The 18,023-nt window shown below is 44.5% G+C and overlaps 1 protein-coding gene across 1 annotated transcript in view; it reads right to left on the bottom strand.

Moving 5' to 3' along the window:
• Positions 1-301: 301 nt before the first annotated feature.
• Positions 302-18,023, bottom strand: part of RTN1 (reticulon 1) — a 98,156-nt gene continuing 80,434 nt past the window's right edge. Inside the window, exons 4-9 of the mRNA XM_084287614.1 lie at positions 5,088-5,295; positions 4,047-4,185; positions 3,109-3,178; positions 2,682-2,728; positions 2,532-2,590; positions 302-1,073 (exon numbers count right to left, since the gene is read on the bottom strand). Of these exons, the coding sequence (XP_084143740.1) occupies positions 1,031-1,073; positions 2,532-2,590; positions 2,682-2,728; positions 3,109-3,178; positions 4,047-4,185; positions 5,088-5,295 (566 nt within the window). The 3' untranslated portion in view covers positions 302-1,030. The remainder of the gene's footprint in view (positions 1,074-2,531; positions 2,591-2,681; positions 2,729-3,108; positions 3,179-4,046; positions 4,186-5,087; positions 5,296-18,023) is intronic.

Below are 18,023 nucleotides of genomic sequence, written 5' to 3'. Positions count from 1 at the left end.
TTATACAGATGCTGACATTTAAAAGCCTTCACCTTTGTACAAAAGCAAATCTTTATTTCAGTTCTCGGCCTCTGGGCTTAGAACTTTTCCTAAGATGTACTAAGATCTTTTTGTAATTTTTGTTCTTTACTTCTCAAATGTGAAACTGATGAATAAGCTATGTAATGCAGACGATCGTGTTAGACTGAACCATTTTCTGAGGCAAGGCGTGTGTGGATGTGTTCAGTTTGCAAACATCAAGAGAATCCCATTGGCAACAAGAGGGAGAACTTTTTACATTTAGTAACATTTATTTCTGCATTCGGTATCAAGTACATAAGTGCAAATATTCAGAGTCCATAATTAAGTCCATTAGGAACTACAGAGAATGTAATACAAATTGTAATAAATTTAACAAGCTGGAACTTTCCAGTTACCATACATTAAATCAGCCTGTCAATCCCTTACGACAAAAGTACTGGGTTTTGTTTTCGGTTTTTTGGAGTTATACAAAACTGATTACCATAAGTACCGATTACTGTTTATTTTATTTGTGCTGGAAAACACTAAAACATCAGTCTACAATTCTATATAGTTAATAAAGATGAATCCAACCAGCAACCCAGTGACGTAGAAGCAATTTTAACTATTGCATCAGTGCGCTAAGCAGGAAAGCCCCTAGCCACATATAACATTAAAAGTTATAGAAGCAATGCCAATAGAAGAAGGAAAAACACTAAAAAAATAAAATAAAAAAGGTCAATATTATTTAGGCTCTCACCATCATGCACTTTATAAGCAACACAAAAAACCACATCTAGTACACTTTTCTCTTTACTATACTTTAGTGCTTGACACAAGTGATTGCAAATATTCTAAGTGCAGAAGCAGCAGGGGAAAAGCACTGCTTCCGAGTTTTATCCTTCTAATATTATGGTGTCGAGAAAAAAAAAAGAACAATAATTTTGCAGTAAAGTGTAAGAACAGAGCTGTTTCACTCCAGATTCCCCCATTATTCACTACTGTAGCTGATGAATTCTTGATGTCTGCTTTACTCTGCCTTTCTCTTAGCACCTGGGATTTTAGCCTGAATCCTAGAAATAAAGAAAGAAAGAAAAAAAGGTTTATATGGTCAGGCAGCTATTCCGTTCCAGTGGATCCCCACTTGGAGTCCTAGCAAGGGGTAATTTTCTTAGCTTGCATTTTGTGCTTTGCTGCCACTGGTGGGCTACAGTCTAGTAAGAAAGAGAGGTGATGTCCATCCATGTGCTCCTATAGGCCCCAAGTTGTAAATGCCCCATTTTTTCATTGGATATATTCAGCGGTATTCTCCCACCTTTTTTTTCTTATTATTCTACTGTGGGCTATTGTCTACTGGAAGCCAGGAATGAAGTTTTAAAAAAAAAAAAAATTAAATCAGTACAGACTTTTAGTCCTGCCTATGGGTTTGCAACATTGCAAAAATACAGTCTGGAAATGTCCCCTGGAAGCCTTTGAATCAATCTCCTACCTGAGGCAGGACTATCGCCAATGCTCGATTAGTTTGGCCATGGCTTTGTCTTGCTACATCTTGAAAACCTCCAGGGAAGGAAGTTCTGGCACCTCCCTGGGCAGCCTGCTATATTAACTATATTAACCTCCGAAAGAAGAAGTTTCTCCAAATGTCCAGCATCAACTTTCTAAGCTAGATTTGTGCTGTTGCTTCTTGCTATAACTTTTGCCTCTGCTGAGTTTTGCTCCATCCTCTTGTAACTTCCCATCAAGTAATTACAGGCTGCTATGAAATAACCACTTAGCTCCCACCCTGTCAGGCAAAACAAGCCCAGCTTCCTCAGCATCTCCATGTGGGCCACTTGCTCTCTTTCCCTCACCATCCTGTAGCCTTCCATTGGGCACCTGTTGTTCAGTCAGCTTTTTCAGAGCCACGTATTCAAGCTGCTGAGATGTACAGATCCACCTTTCAGTCCATCCATCCTGCTTCAGTTATTCCCAAGTGTTAAGAATTATGCTTAGACCCTCGCTCTCCTCTTATGGATCCCACAAAAGCTTTTGCTAGGCAATGCATTAGGCCCCAGAGCAGACTGCATCAACAACGTCATCCAGTTCTGACCATTCTGTGATGGTTTGTGACACTCAAGGTCATGGTGATTCCAGATATTTGTTTCCTCTAACAGGGTGCTGTTCTAATTCCCACTTTGTTTATTAACATTATTATTATCTCTAATGGACTGCATCCCTGAATGCACTGATAGGCTGGGGCAGTCAGTGAGGAAGAGTTAACACATTTCTTGGGGCCCGTTCTGGTACAGACATCAGACCCTGTTTGGGCTGCTCAAAGGGCAGGGGAGGGGAGAGAAGGATGCAGGATCACAGCTCTGCCTCAACCTACACTCATCTGAGGACTGTGATCCTCCAGGGATCTACCCTCTTGCAGGCTCCTGCATGCCAGGAGCTGGGGAGGACATCATTCACGGGACACGTTGTCCCCAGGACCACCCAGCTCTTAGGAACCCCGGCATACCACAACCTCGCAGCAGGACATTTGAACTCACTTTGCCACAACAGTGTTTATGTGGGTCCGCACAAGTCCCAAGTATTGATCAATCTGTGCCTGCAAGGAGCAAAAGGAGACAAAGTCAGTGAGGCACCCAGAATGTACAACCACCCATGCACCCGGACTGCAAAGCTGCAGGTGGACTTACCTGGTACTTGTCATATACAACAGGGAGAGTAAACATAGACACCACAGCTGAGGAGAAAAAGAGCACAGTGTTAAATTCCTGCTGATCAGATCCCTCCAGAGAAGAGACCTACTTCGAGCAGGGACAAACACATATCATGCCACTTGGTCAGCTGATCCACCAGGGATCTTCCTATTAAAAATGAACTTTGCTCAAACCTCCCAAATACGGATTTTCCCAGTTCTCTGGGACCAGTAGCTGCACAACCGTAAAACGCAAATTGGTTCTAGCAGGACAGACAACAGAATAGGAATACTGAATAAGAGAAAATACGAGCTGATGGTTTAACTGTGGGGAAGGCACAACAAAGAGAGGTTGTTTTGCCTACGTAAAAATCACCATGGAATTAGAGTTAAAAATAGATTTAAAAAGAAATGATAATTTTTACCCATTATCAGAAGAGTCAGGCCATTGAAGAGGGCTCCCACATAAGTCAGCAGCCACATTAGTACTGCAAACTAAATTAAGGACAGATCATTACATCACCTCCAGTGTCAGTGTAAGAAGAAATGAGTTCACTTAACTAGCTAACATAATGGCACATTAGCCTTTTTTAATGTGTAAAGGGACTTGTTAAGTAAGGCACATTAAGAACTAGGTACTTTTTCTGAGTGTATAAACCTATTTTCCCTCCTGCAGATCACTGCTTCATACTCTCTTAGCTGAGCTTTCCTGTATATTTCGTGTTTAATTGCATACATTTAGGACCCTGCATCCAATTTTGATGAAGGCAAGGGTCATCCCACACAAGTTAATCACAACCCCACAGTGATAATCCCAGTGACTGAAATGCCTTCAGGGCTGGGAGATGGGCACATTTTTCTAAAAACCTTTTGTAATTTAGCAGCCTAACCCATGTCTGCTCCCTTAATGATCTTCCCTTTGCTCTGGAGAACACCTGTTTGGATGTAAGGCTGAAAATAACTTGCTATCTCAGCAGGGAGGGAAAGAGGGCATTCCTCCACAGCAGGAAAGGCCACCATTAGAGGAAAGCCAGACTGCCAAAGGGATTAGAGGGGAACACACCATTTTGTGGCAAGGTCATAGAGAGCACAAAACAGAGATGCTTCCAGATCTACAGTGGCATTAAGCTGGTCCTGCACCTTTTGTAACTCCTGTATTACGGATAAATAACTTCAACTGCAGATTGCCAAACCTCTGAGGTACTGGAAGCGAGCAGATTGGAAACCAAGTAGGAGAACAACTTTGATATCTGGAGCTACGCAAAACTAGGTTTTATAAGGACAGTGTCAACAAGGGAAGCAGCACTTTGAAATGTAAATTGATCCTCCAGAGAGGGGTTAAAAATATTTAAAGCAATCCTACTTTTAAAGAATCCACGAGGTCCTGAACGAGAAAGAGTCTCCTCAGCTCTTTGACTGTGCTGTTGACGTATAGCTGGAGACAGTCTGTGTACTTCTGGATCTGGTCCTGTGAGAGATTCATTTCCATATCCAAGTAGGCTCTGCCAGAAACACGGGTGTGGTTACAAACCCAGCCAGGTTCACCCACCTTGCACACTCATTCCTGTCTCCCCATCACTCCCTCCTCCCCAGCCCTTATTTCCTTGCAGCTGGAGCAATGTGTCCCCTTCCTGCGGGCACAGAGCCACCAGCACACACCATTTTTGCCGTGCACGACCAGTCTCCCCGGGCAATTTCTGTGCTGGGGCTGTTTCCTTGCAGCCATGCCCTGTCCACACACATAGCCCAGTTTGGATGCTTTCTCTCTTTACTATTCCCAAAGAGGATTACAAATCCTAGCTGGGGCGATTCCCCACAAAGCTGACCTGGTTCACAGGTCACTGCTCATTGGCACAGCAGAGGAGAAAGCATCGCTGCTCTGCGGGGACAAACAGCCCAGACCCTGCAGAGGGTGGGGAGAGCTTAACCAGCACCAGCACCCTACGGTGATGCACTGCCCCATCACGGCCTAGCAGGGCTGGAGAAAAGATATAAACAGTTCCCCTACTTGCCCAATAAAGCATGCCCTGAAGCGATTCTCCTTCTACTTGCAGAGATACAGTATTATCAGTAGCTCTAGTGAAACTCCTTTTCTCCATTTGCTTATAATTTTTATGATTTTTGACTTTCAAGAAAAAAAAAAAAAAAAGCCTGTGTCTCAGGGGATGTTTGCTTTTGTAATCGTTCTTTTTTTTTATTTATTTTTTTCTTTCTTTCTTTTTTTTTTTCTTTTTTTTCCCCCCAGAATCTAAGTCAACATTGCCTTACAGCTCTTGAGACTCTGGACAGCAGCACAAAATATTTCCTCTGTTATGAGCAAGGATTTTATCTGGTATAAAAGCAGCAGCTGAAGAAACGTAAATTGCCACAAGGAATGGATCCTCCACAACTACAAAGCACTCACTTGAAGGGATGGCCCTCGTCCGTCTTCTGCACAGCCTGTAGGACCGATTTGTAGATTCTGAAGCTAATGGTGGCCGAGAGGCCGGCGAGGGCCAGGTAGGCCACGACGCTGACGACACTGAACTGGGTCAGGGAGAAGAGCAGCAACAGGAGGCTGCCAAACACGATCCCTGTCTGCTTGATGTCACGCCAGTACAACAGATCGATAGCTGGGGAGAGAAGACCGACATGTTAAAGGCAGGAGCTGGGAGGGCATCAAGGCCGCTGTGATGCTCGGGTCCTTTGCTGGAGGAGAAAAGGAGGACATGGTCCTGCTCACATCTGAATTTCCTGAATTTCCTGACTTCAGGGATGCATGGAGGAAATGAGGATCGATCACCTGCTTGAAATCCTTGTATTTCATGCACTTGTGTTAAAAGTGGATGATTATCCCCAACCATAGCATGGTGGGAATCTTGCAAGGGCAAGGCAAATGCAAGTGGGGTTTGTGTTGTTGGTAGGGTTGCATGGAAATTTGCACCCCAACTTGCATTTACCTACTGTCCATCTAAGAATAGTTCCTATTGTACATTGAAATTCCGAATTGTTATTATTTGTTTGGTCACAAGTCCAAATGCCAATTTTTTTCCACTTCTGGATCAAAACGTGTTCAAGTTTTGGTTGTTGATAAATGAATGAGATAGTTTGGGTTTAGCCATAATAAATCAGTTTCCCATTCAAACTTATGACAATATAATTTTGTTATTTCTGAAGTTGTGAGAAAGGAAAAAACTCCTGATTTTGCCACCTCTTAATAGATTTATGTGTAGGAAACCATTTAGTTACATGGGTAAGGAACATATGGGACCTTAAAATGAGGAATAATTCCTCTTGCTGCTGCAAATCTGAACATTTCAGAAATATTTTTAAAAGCTTTTCTATTTTGTAGATAACTTTCCTTGTCTAGATGCAGGGGAGGTGTTAGTTAGAACAAAGCAAGCGTAGAAAAACATTTTCCAGCATTTGCAAAAGAGTTCATTTTGACCATTATTCCAGTTGTATAACTTATCCTAGCCACTCCAGCAGACTATCCTACTGAAAGAATAGGCACTATAAAAGCAAAATGTTAAGAAATGATCATAGGATGTCGAGTCCACAAAGGCAAATTTAATGCATTTGCACCGATAACCCGTTTCTAAGCAGGCTTTTTAGCCAGCTGAAGAACAGGCTCATGACAATCTAAACAAAGCAGCGCTAATTTCACACACTGTCCTCATGAACAGCTTGAGCACAACACCAGCCAAACAGATTTCAAAGATGCCACTTGTCAAATAATTCTGAACAAAGAGTAAATTCAGGAAAAATGCAATCTGTCAAAAGAAAATTCACAAACACAGAAAGAAGCAAAATTAATCCAGCGTAGTAGTTCGTATCATCTAATCTCCAGAAACTGTGAGTCACCACTGCATGTTTCCCTTGAGTCAATGAGCCATTACTCATTACTATTACACATATTAGCATTGCTTTTCAAAGTAATGGGCTTGAGTGCAGAAATTGCTATTGCATTCCTGAACTCTGTTCCCTTCATGCAGCATTCACGTCCTACTACGATCTACATCCATAGACACAATATAATAATTCTTTGATATTTCTACGTGTCAGAGCTCGGGACTGGACCTGTGATCGCAAGCGCACACAACGAGATGGGTGGCACGTGGTGGGGTCCTGGGTGTGAGTACACAAAATAGGGACCACGGCAGAGCCTTTCCAGTCATATGGCCATGTCTCCATCCTGCCCATACTGCAGGGCATGGATGCTCCAAAAATGCACTTACAGCCTAGGGCATGCACCCACACCACGGAGATGTGGAGCAGACCCAGCTGTGTCCCTGCAGGCAGCTGGAGCTCCACAGGTTGCTTGCAGGGTTGCAGGTTGGAGAGCAGGGCTTGCAAAGCATCCTTACAAAATGGCATCCAGATGACAAGTGTGCGGTGTTTACCACTCTTCATACTCTTTTTCAGCGAGGACGCTGCAAAATTCTGCAGCACAGCACAGCAACTGGTGTGCCTTCACCCGCGAGCATTTGGACAGGAGGTATTATTCACAGCTTCATCATTTTTATGCTTAAAAATTCCTGTCAGAAGACAGCATTGGAAATTTATGCAAATCTCACATTTTGAGGCACTTAAATTTTATGTCACAAAATACATTCGTGTTAAATGAAGTGAGCACAGGTGAGCCAGCTCAGGGTGCTGTATGTGGAATAGCATCCGCTGATGAAACCAAAAGGTCACGCACCGAGCACAAAGGCAGTGGACAGGCAAACAAATGAGAGCTGAGCCACAAAATTCCAGCAGGCCATTTCAGTGGAGTTCCCTGAGTTATTACCAATTGCTGATAAGACTCAAAATGTGCAACTAAGCACTCTCACCTTCTTTCTAGGATCTTCTGCCTCACATCCCCTCAGACTGGGAGATTTTCTAAATTGCATTTTCTCGCTCCTCTCGGCAGGGAAGGTGCTGAATGACCCAAGAGAGACTTGTCTCTGTGTGTGTACATATCCTGCAACCTGCCCCTTTCCTGCTGTGAGGTGACTGGGGTTTTTACTAAGCTGCAGCAAGGAAAGCCTTGCCACCACTCTGAGCGAGATGGAGAGAGGCCAAATGACACAGTTCTGGGGCTGTGTGCATGCGTGAGAGAGGAGATGAAAGGCAGCTGGCCTCTTTCGCCAGCCAAATGAGACCTGGGAGGGAGGGATCCTGTGTCTTTTAGACCTGACGCGAGTATTCCCATGTGCATGGAAAAAAAAACATGCCAACTGCTAGGTGGGAAACCCCAGGAGGAGGGAGATAGGGGTTTAAGGGTTCTTACACAGCTGCCCTGGTGCCCAGGTAATACCTGTCCCATCGGTGTCTGGCATTGTCAACAGATGCCAAGAGGCAAAGCAATGAGAAATCTTCTTCACCATCAGGTGAGCCCAAGACTGGATACATCAACCTCCTCCACACCCCAGTGTTTGTTCTGAATGAGGATGAAAATGAAAGATGAAGTTGTCAGCCACATTTATATGTCTGCTTCACGTTTCATCTCATCCTATGTTCATATAAAACTGACTCAGACAGCAAATGGTGTCCTCGAACACTTGCTGGCCCCATGGGTTTACTCCCCTCAACAGCTTGTGACATACAAACGGTGGCCTGAGTCTTTAAGAGAGGGCAGATGCCTGTTCATCCCTATGTATGCCAAATTACTGACCACCCAGGCTCAGACAGGCTTCCCCAGTGCATGAGGAACACGTTGAGTGTGAGCTGAGCTGGAGCTGCTCATCTACACCCACCTCTTTGCTCAGCCAGGCTGCAACAGGCTCCAAGTCCAGCTCTCACACGGGGACATCGGTCCCCAGGGAAATCAGAGGAGAGGGCATGAATTAATGAAGTAATAATTAGATGCTTTGGTCAATGCTTAGTGAAAAATTGGCCCACAGGGAAAGAATAAAAGGTCCTGGTGCAGGCAAAGGTCCTGCAAGCCTTGGGCATGTTGCAGACTGTGTGTGTGCGTGCGTGCGTGTGCCTGTCCTCAACTACAATGGCATGATTCTGAGTGATGCACGCTGAATATGCATGAAGCAGGAGGCTTGTGCCATGTGAGCCCGTCGATATGTGATGTGCATGCAATTGGACAGGGGGTCAATCTGTCTGGCTAAGCAAGACACATTTCTGACAGCCAAAACGCCGACTTCAGAGCACCTTCGGCTCGCAGCGAGTATTTGCAAACAGGGGTTTGGACAACAGGCACTGAAATCAGCCTCTGTTTCATTCAAAACCTTCTTTTTTGAAAATCCCAACTCTAAAGTCCTGGGCATGCCCATTAACATGCAGAAGCTGTTCAGTTGTAGCTTGCCATGATCTCCCTTCAACCTCCTGGAAGGAGGGAAGCAGAGTCCCTCCTTTGGTCACTTTGCTCTCTTTCCAGCACAATGCACCAGAGCTCTGGCTCATTTGTGGAGGTATAAAAGGACTCTGGGTTTTGCCAGAACAGTCTCAGACTCAAAGTCTTTGTATTTATTACTTGCCAGCAATCTCTAAGAAAGCAACGTTGCAGACTGACGCAGGTCACTGCAACCGTCTTTGAAGAGTGTTTCTGGAGAAATGCATTTTGATGAGCTATTTATCTGAAAGCATTGCCTGTCCATATATTTTTTTTTAGCTGACAGCAGATTTTGTAAAATGTTAGTCAAGTAGCCTTGGATTTGAAAGAAAAATCTTTCAAGAATGCAAAGCAGCATCTCAGCTACAATTCATGGTATAATTCCATCTCATTAAATGAATTGGAGTTCTCCATTTGGGGCCATCCCCTGAACTAATGATGCACAAAGATAAAACTCTCTGATACAAGCAACCACCTGTTGGTATGAACAGCCAGTGTTTGCGAGGCAAATTAAAAGTAACCTCTCAAAATATAAGTAATCAGCAGTGTGCAATGCTTGTGCCAGCAAGGAACGGATTGCCAGTATGATACCTTAAAGCTCACCCAGCTCATATCACAGTTTTCAGCTTAAAACGTTTGGATATTTGGCATCACAAAAGCCAGCAGAGAGACTTGGAGGCTGGAGAGGGCAGTGCTGAAGGCAAGGGACGAAAGGCTTGAGATGGCTGAGGCAGCCTAAGAAGTGATTCTTCTGAATCCCGTCTGGTGGAAACAGTGAGGGTTGGGCTGTGGTGGTTTGTGTGATCCTCAGAAGCATCGTGATGTGGGGCAGCTGCTCCTGGGAGATGATTCTAGAGAAGCCAAATCCAAACCAACCTGTAGCTGAGATGCCCTCCTCCCCTCAGACTTCTGCATGATTTTGTTTTTGAAAAATACTGTTGTAAGAGAAACAAGGATCTTTCCATTCCATGTCTTGAAGCGAGCAATTTAAGATGAAAATCAGTGAAGAATAATTGTGCACAGGCTGGGCAATTTGTATCTTCCACAGCTTCTCCCTGTCATCCTCTGAAAATCTTTATTTTCTCCTTCTGACTTTGCAAGTTGTTCCTCACGGCAACAACTGCATGAAAAATAAGCATGCATGAAGCAGCATTCATATGGTAGTAAGTATAAAAAGTGTGTGCAAAAACCTTGTGTCCAGCCTTCAAATGAGGCCCATGGACCTTGAGGATCGAATAAAGGTTAGATGCTTTCAGCATACTAATATGCCCTTGGATGTGATCAAGCTGCCCTCCCTACAATGGAGGTCCCACTGGGCCTCCTTAGGAGGTAAAATCAATGGGTTGTACAGCTTCGTTCTTTATGTAATGTTAGTATTAATGAGAAGTAAGAAAAAGCTGTCTATATGCAGCCTTCAATTCTGTATATGGTGCAGTATAATATAGAGGCACTTCATGATTCACTTCTCAGGCCTAGTGGCAGTGAAAAGCCTGGGAAAGCCAATTTAAGAAGGGCAGTCTTGTTTATAGCATTGTTGTAACAATATTTGTTAACAAATGGGACTGCTAGAGATGAGTCTTTGAATGGAAGTAAATATTGCTCATGCTGAAAGAAATGTCATTTTGCAGCTTTCACCACAGGCTGCAGAGCCAGGCTTTCCCTCTTCTCCCTACTGGAAGATCCAACACGGCCCTTGCTCTGCTCCCCACGACAGATCTGATTCAAATGTAATACAGATGGATACAACATTTACTGAGCAGCCTGGTGCCTTCAGGAGACTGCTGTGATTAACAGCAGAGCCAAGACAGAGTATTTGTGCTGTTTTATGAGGCCTCTCTCCTCAGTCTTTATCGCCAGCCTTGAGCGATCTCTCCATACTTCTACCTCTTGTACACATTTTGTCCATGAACTTCCCATCCTCAGCGTGGCTTTATCACCTCTCTGCTCCAAAACTCAACCTGAAAGTTCAGACCTCCTTGTTCCCCAATTTCTGATGAAAGAGGACTTGGAAATGAGATAGAATCAGGGAAAAGGAAGTTCTTGATACGAGATGCTCTCCAGCTCATATCCTCCTCCATCTGCAAGATTAGGATTGCCTTATGTGAGCAAAAAAATAAGGATTTCTGGCCTTAAGTGAGGCACCAGGCTGGGCTTGGGTAAACAGAAGAAAGCACAACAAGGCTGGCAATAAAGAAATTAGCCCTGCAACCTCTCCTCACATGAGACTTCTGTGACTTGTTATTGTCTTCACGTGAGAGAGGATCGAGAGCAGTATTTAACCCAGAGGCAAGAGAAAGCCTCCTTCACACACCTCCTGCTCATCAAACCATATCACTACTTGCCTTTGCCAGCTTCCATGAAGGATGTTATTGCTCTTACCTTAAGAGAGCAGAGAACAAGGAGACCAAGCAGAGTCCTTGAATGCACTTTTTGAATGCCCATGATGCTATGGAAATGTTAAGATTGTTTTGAGATGCTCCTGGACCAAAATAACAGAACCAGACCCTTTCTAATTCTACCCAAACATTTGAAAAACTGCAGAAAATCAGTGTCTCAGACCTACTTCAGTCATGAGAATGACATGGAGAGATTATCCTTTCTGATGCCAAAACAGCCCCATCAAATTCACTGTTAAACTTTCTAGAGACCTGGTGAAAGCAAAAGCAGCCCTCCAGCTATTTCAGCTTCCTTCAGGTACTGCCCCATCATCACTTTCTTCATAGAGCTTAAATTACTCCATAAGGAATATATTAAAATAATCTTAAAAAAAAAAAAAAAAAACAACCAATACACTCAGACATGACCCAGGATGTGTACAGAGCATGTTTTGGCAGAGCTATTGAAATCTCACTTTTGATACCACCTCGGTCAAGGTTTTTGTTGGGATGGTTGGCATGAAGCTCACATCTAAGAGAGTTTATCTTCTAGACTGAAGCTCTCGATCTTGCAGTCCTGTTGCTATCAACAGGAATGTGCCTGAGGAAGGACTGATGAAAAAAAATGAAAGCGAATCTGAAAGTGGAAAAAAGATTGACAAATTTCATTCAAATTTCACAGGAAATCAGCTGTGAAATCAGGAAGTCAATTACCCACAATTTAGTTCTGTTTTTTTTGTGAAAACTGGTTACATCAAATGATAAATCAATTCCAAGATTTTAGCTTTACCAAGGTCCAACAAAAGAACCAACATCTGGGACAGATCTTTAGCTCCTGCAAAGAAGAAGCACTCGTTTGAGCTAAACAAGGTAATCCCACAATACTTTACAAGTTTAGCCCACCATACTTTCAGGAAAGCACTGATGTTGTGAAGGTACCGACTGGCTGAAATTATGCTTTCATGGTGATAGCTATAATTAAACAGACTTCAGAACTGTCAATAAGATTATACATTAATAGCATGCATCCGTATGATTGCTATTGAACTTCTTTGTCACTCTAGAAGTGGGGATTGTTGCCATGAAAAGCTGGTGGAGCTTCTTGGCACCCTTTAGAAAGCAGTCGGTATATCAATCAAGAAAGGAAGCCAGTTCTCTGGAAACAGCTGTCAGAAAAAAGCTACTCAACAACTCCAGTTCCAGAGGAGTTACGTCAGCTAGGTGGATGTGGTGAAATCTGCAGTCCTTCTCCACATTAGTTTATATCATAATGCAGATAATATTTAGGATCATTCCTATGAGCAGTTCACAGGCCTTTTTCTCTTGATCTTTTGAGATTTTATTTCCTAATACATCTTGCAGGGTGGTGACACTGCAGGAATAAGCGTGGCACTTAGGCAGGCCACCCAAAAGCTGACATGTAGAAGAAACAGTGGAAGAGGAAATACTTGTGGGGACAACTGAGCTGCCACCAAGTAGCTCCAACGAGCTGGGGTGCCAAGACCTTCCTAATCCAGAAAAACCTCAACAGTTATAGGACTCATAGGGCTGAGGCCTGTGGAGCCGGGCCTAGTCCATAGGCAAGGAGACTTGCTCCAGCCTCCTGAGCCCAGAGGCCCACCTCATCCTGCAGCTCCCCTCAGTGAGCCGGGCACCATGACATTGCTGTGTGAAGGTCCAGGCTGACCAGTGTGCCCAGCTGGAGACATTTCTCCACACACCATGCCTCATGCTTGGCTCCATCCCGGCCTACTTCAAACGCACCGCCTACCAGTGTGAAAAGATGGGTGTGAATGGCAGCTGCCATTCCCCAAAACCTCCCGTGACAATATTTTGAATGAAGCAGATGCCCAGCAGGGGCGATTTACTCTCCCAGTCTCCCCGAGGGGCTGTGTCATGATCTACCGTTGACACATCATGATTTACTTGATGCATGGGTCGCTAAAACACATTGCAATCTTTTAGATGCATTTAGCAGCACCAGTTGCTTCGTTTCGAGGAGAGTAATGATATGTAGATTCAGTGGGGCAAAACCAAAGCCTCACCAAGCATCCCTGCAGCTTCTCAAGACCCCTACCAAATTTTACACCAATTTTCAGTAGTATAAGGGCAAACCAGTGATACAGCTAGTCGCAGGCATGATTGTTTATTAATTAAAGCTTATGTTAACCTCAACATTTTATTTCCATAATTTCAGTAAAAATATGCTCAGTATTTACTGAGGTCTGGGACTGCATCTGTTACGTTCACAGCCATATTCCAGAGTTTTCAGGGAGGAACCATAATTCCATTGGTAATGAACTTGGCAAAATTATACAATTCCAGATTTTCATGAAACTGATATTCTAGGTTGAGACGGAGAGTACGTGAATAACAGATATTAAAAGAATCAGTGCATCGAGCCTTTAGTCTTCATTCCCCTGAATTTTAAATTTCTTCTATTTTATCTCGGACTGATCAAAGAATTTCAGTGGCAGAAATAACACTGTCTATTTCATGTATTCTGCAGGATCATTTTTAAAGCATAAAGCACCACCCAAGAAAAAGAAAGGTATGCAAATGATGTGGAAGTGAGGCAAGTGATTTATTTCAGCTGCGTTTTTTTTTTTTTTCAGATTTTTTTTTTTTTTTAAATCAGCATGGGTCAGATTGTGTCATATAATTTCCAGCAAATCTGCCTCTTGATTTCCAACAGAACACAGAAGGAGAGAAAGACTACTATTATTATTGATTATTAATTATTAATTAAACAATAGCAGCACACCCTTTGTCATCCCCCCTTTTTTAACCTTGTGAGTAAATATTTTTTTCTGCTAAAAAAAGGAACAGATTCAGTCTGCCTTTAAATACAGGTGGTTCAATAACCTGACTCAGCAAATTAATATTTTTAGAAGGATCAGCAAAATACTTAGCCTTTTTGGAAGCAAAACAAACAAAAATCAGAACCCCATCTAACAAGGAAGTTCATGTTTGAATCTCAGATGAAAAGGCTCCCAAGTTTGGCTGTGGCTCTCCTGTATAAGCTTAAGGAATCACACAATCCTATAGAAAACCCTGGCCCTTGATTAAGGTATGGAAAGCCCGAGCTGCCGCAGGCTGGTATTTAACAGGTGCATCTGTTTACTTTCTTGCTACTCGTTTTCCTGAAAAAAAAACACCACCTCAGACCATAACCAAATTAAGACTGCAAAAATATCAAGATCCCTAGAGACAAGGGTCTGAATGTCTGTCTTCCCCTGCCTCCTCCCGCCCCAAACCACCTTAGGAAGGTTTTCTGCCTTCAGTTACATGTCGCTGCCTTTATGAAACTACGCCTGCAAGCATCCTGGATGATGCTACAGAGTCTCTCTCCCAGGAACCCTGCTGTGAGCATCATATCTGATCTATTCAGTGTAAACACGCACCTTAAAATTATAAAATACATTCAAACAAATCATGCCCAAAGCAGAGAGCAGGCTGCCCGGCAGGATCAGCCGCTAGCTTTTCTCCCTCTAATCTGCCCACCGAGCAGCATCACAGAGACTGTCTTTTATCAAAACAAAGGCTGGATGCTGGCTGGGAAGTGTGAAGCCGACTAAAAATGGCTGAAAAGCTGTCCGAGGCGCCCCGGAAGGTAGCCAGCCCCACCCAGCGCAGTCACCGACCCGCTCCAAAGAAGCTGAAAATAAACCCAAAAGGGAGATGCTATTGTTCCCCTCGCCTATGCAGCAGCAGAGCACAGCATCGCAATATTTTTACCCATGAAGGGGGCTCAGTAGAGTGCTCGAAAGCACAATAAAGGCTTTTTTTTTAAAAAAAAAAAAAAAAAAAAGCACAAAAACAACTCTACAGCAAAGTACGAGGCGGGTGGCGATGCCGCGGTGCTATCGCACGTCTCGCCGGGGCTGCGTTTTCTTTGTGTCGACGCTAGGCTAAGCCCTGGCCATGGGTGTGTCCGTGGGCAGGAGGCACCAAGGCACCCAACGCAACCACCTCAAACCCTCACCAGCCCCAGCCGGCACCAATTCACCATCGCCCAGCTCTCCTAAAGCCCGAAAGGTCTGAAAATCCTGCCAGAGATTCCAGGGTGAGGAATGATACCGCTAACGGCAAGGGCGGATGCTTGGGAAATGAGCTGTGAGGTGGGAAGGAAGGTCCTGTATCCTGGATGCTTTCAGGGCGAGACAGCTGGAGATGGGAGAAATACATTCAAACGACACAATTAAGGGCTTTTTCGTCCTTTCCTTCTTAAATTACCCCCAAATAAAAGCTTCGCGGGGAGGGAGATAAAACAGCATGCACAGGCCCACAGGTGAACAATGCAAAAAATGGATGGATCCTGCCTTTGCCTCCTCTGCCATGCAGTCCTTCTAGCATGCAACACTCGAACAGATATAATACCCTGACATTTCCAGTTGCTCCAAAGACAGTCCATCTTGGTGGAGTCGGCGCTGGCTTGCATCTCGGAGGGCTGGGGAAGGGCCGGTGCTGCGGTCGGAGGCACTGCGTTGTTAGCAGTCAGGCATTCCCCAGCATGGGTTGGGTTAGCGGGTATCGCTCCCGTCTCCCCGCTCGGCTCCGGACTGATGCTGTAAGCAGCACAGACGGAGGGGGGAGGGCATATTGTACGCGCTGCGGTCTCCACTGCAGCAAATCAGCGGTGTGATGTGGTTGCCCTAGGGAGCAGGCTCCTTTGAAAAAGGGGATGCGGTCCCCTTTCAAATCAAAAGCTGGCGCTGGCTCGGCGGCTTAGCCTCCCGAGCCATCGAAATGGTTAAGGCAACCTGACGGCAGAGAAATAAAAACAAATTCGGTGTGGGTGGAGGCGGTGGGGAGTGGGGGGGGGGCACCGTTTCCTATACGGCTGCACGGTTGTGACTATTCATGTTCCAGAAATTTCTTGGGAGTGATGAAATCTGGTGTTTTCTTCATTTTTTTGGGGAGGGCCAAATTTCCCTGTCCACCCCCAAGTGTTGCTGCCCCCTCTCCCCTGCCTGGCTGGGTGAGGTCTTGGAGCAGGCAGGAGAAAACCAAAAGCAGGACCCGATCCCATCAAAGCAACCCGATCCCATCAAAGCAACCCCCATTTTGCTATTTTTTTCCCCAGAAACTATTCCAGAAACAGCAAGAAATAGCAGAGCACCCACAGCCCATACACCAAGCCCTGCCGTGGTGGGATGCTGCACACAGCAAGCTGCTCCTGGGCTGGGACATGCAGGCTGCAAACGCTGCCCAAAATGCTGCATACATCAGGATTCAGGGGGTGAGACAGCAGGTTTATGGGACAATTTGTGAAAAAGTTCTCTGCAGTAATTCAGCACACTGCTGGCTGAATGTTAACACCAGCCCTGGCACTCCTGCCCCAGGGAAGATGCTGGCCCTGCCTCAGTTTCCCCATCAGCAAACTAAAAAGCAGCCTCACAGGGGTGTCACAGGTAAGCCATGGCCACATGGTACTCAGCAAAAACTGGGAAAAAAATGCTTTACATTCACCCAACTTGTTTGCCTTTTCAGATTTCTGGCAGACTTTACTAATTTATTAAATATTTTTATTTTAGCCATATTATATTGACTTTATGCTTTTAATAAGGAAACGGACAGCAACACAGAGACAGTGGGTCCCATACACATCAGCATGGGGAACCGAGGTTGAACCTCTCTGTGTTTTTGGCTCCGAAACCAGAAGATTTTTAACACTTAAGTTAACAGAGATCTCCCCAGCTAGCACTACTGGGTCACTTACCCCTCCCTCAGGTAACTCATACCCCAGAAGAAAGCCAGAATTTAGGGAGCAATTCACCACAATTATATCTTAACCTTTACCTAGGAAGGTCTGCTAGGTTTATGGAGGGCAGCAGCTATTGCTTGCATTTCAAAAGCATTTCTGAAATCCCAGAACGGCTTGTGCTCAGCTTAAATCCCCTAACAGAGAAATAATTAACTAATTGGTGCAGAACTGGCTTCAATTGTCATTGCATGTAGTAAGATTAAACAATCTACAAACATTATTACAAGTCCTGATTTTGCAGGCTTCCTGGCTTAGTTAAAAAAAGGAAGAAAGGACTTGGCAAGGGATGATTTCCCAACATGGTCTGATTGGTTTAGAGCCTTCACAACAGCAGAAAACATCTCTATTGTTGCTTTCTGCCCTGCAACAAGGTCCCCAGCACCAACCCACAATACGAGGCATTTACAAGTAATGTATATGAAAACCACACATATGAAACTCCTAAATCCTGGAGTCCCTGAAAAAAGAAACACAAAGAAACCTCCAAGAATGGTGCAATGAAACCGATGGCTATTGTGCTCGGACCACCAGCAACACTGCAGTAAGGAGAAACAAAATCTCACTGTAACCTGCATTTCTTAGCCAGCTATGAAAGACTAATTAATTCCCTTTGCACAGACAAGCGGTCCTTGTACCTTTAACACCCTGGTCTTGTGGTGATTCCTCCTTTCCCTCATTGTTGGTAGAGATTTTCCTTGCCCCAGACTTCAGGTCTCCACCTCCTTCTTGTCCAAAGAAGGGCTATGAAGTTGGTGAAGGGTCTAGAGAACAAGTCTTATGAGGAGGGCTGAGGGAGACGGGGTTGTTTAGCTTGGAGAAAAAAGGCTCAGGGGAGACCTCGTTGTACTTTACAGTTACCTTAAAGGAGGTTGTAGGGCTTACCTACAA

This window comes from Netta rufina (genome assembly GCF_964035555.1).
Source record: "Netta rufina genome assembly, chromosome: 5".
NCBI lineage: Eukaryota > Metazoa > Chordata > Aves > Anseriformes > Anatidae > Netta > Netta rufina.
This window is presented reverse-complemented; position numbering and strand designations above follow the sequence as displayed.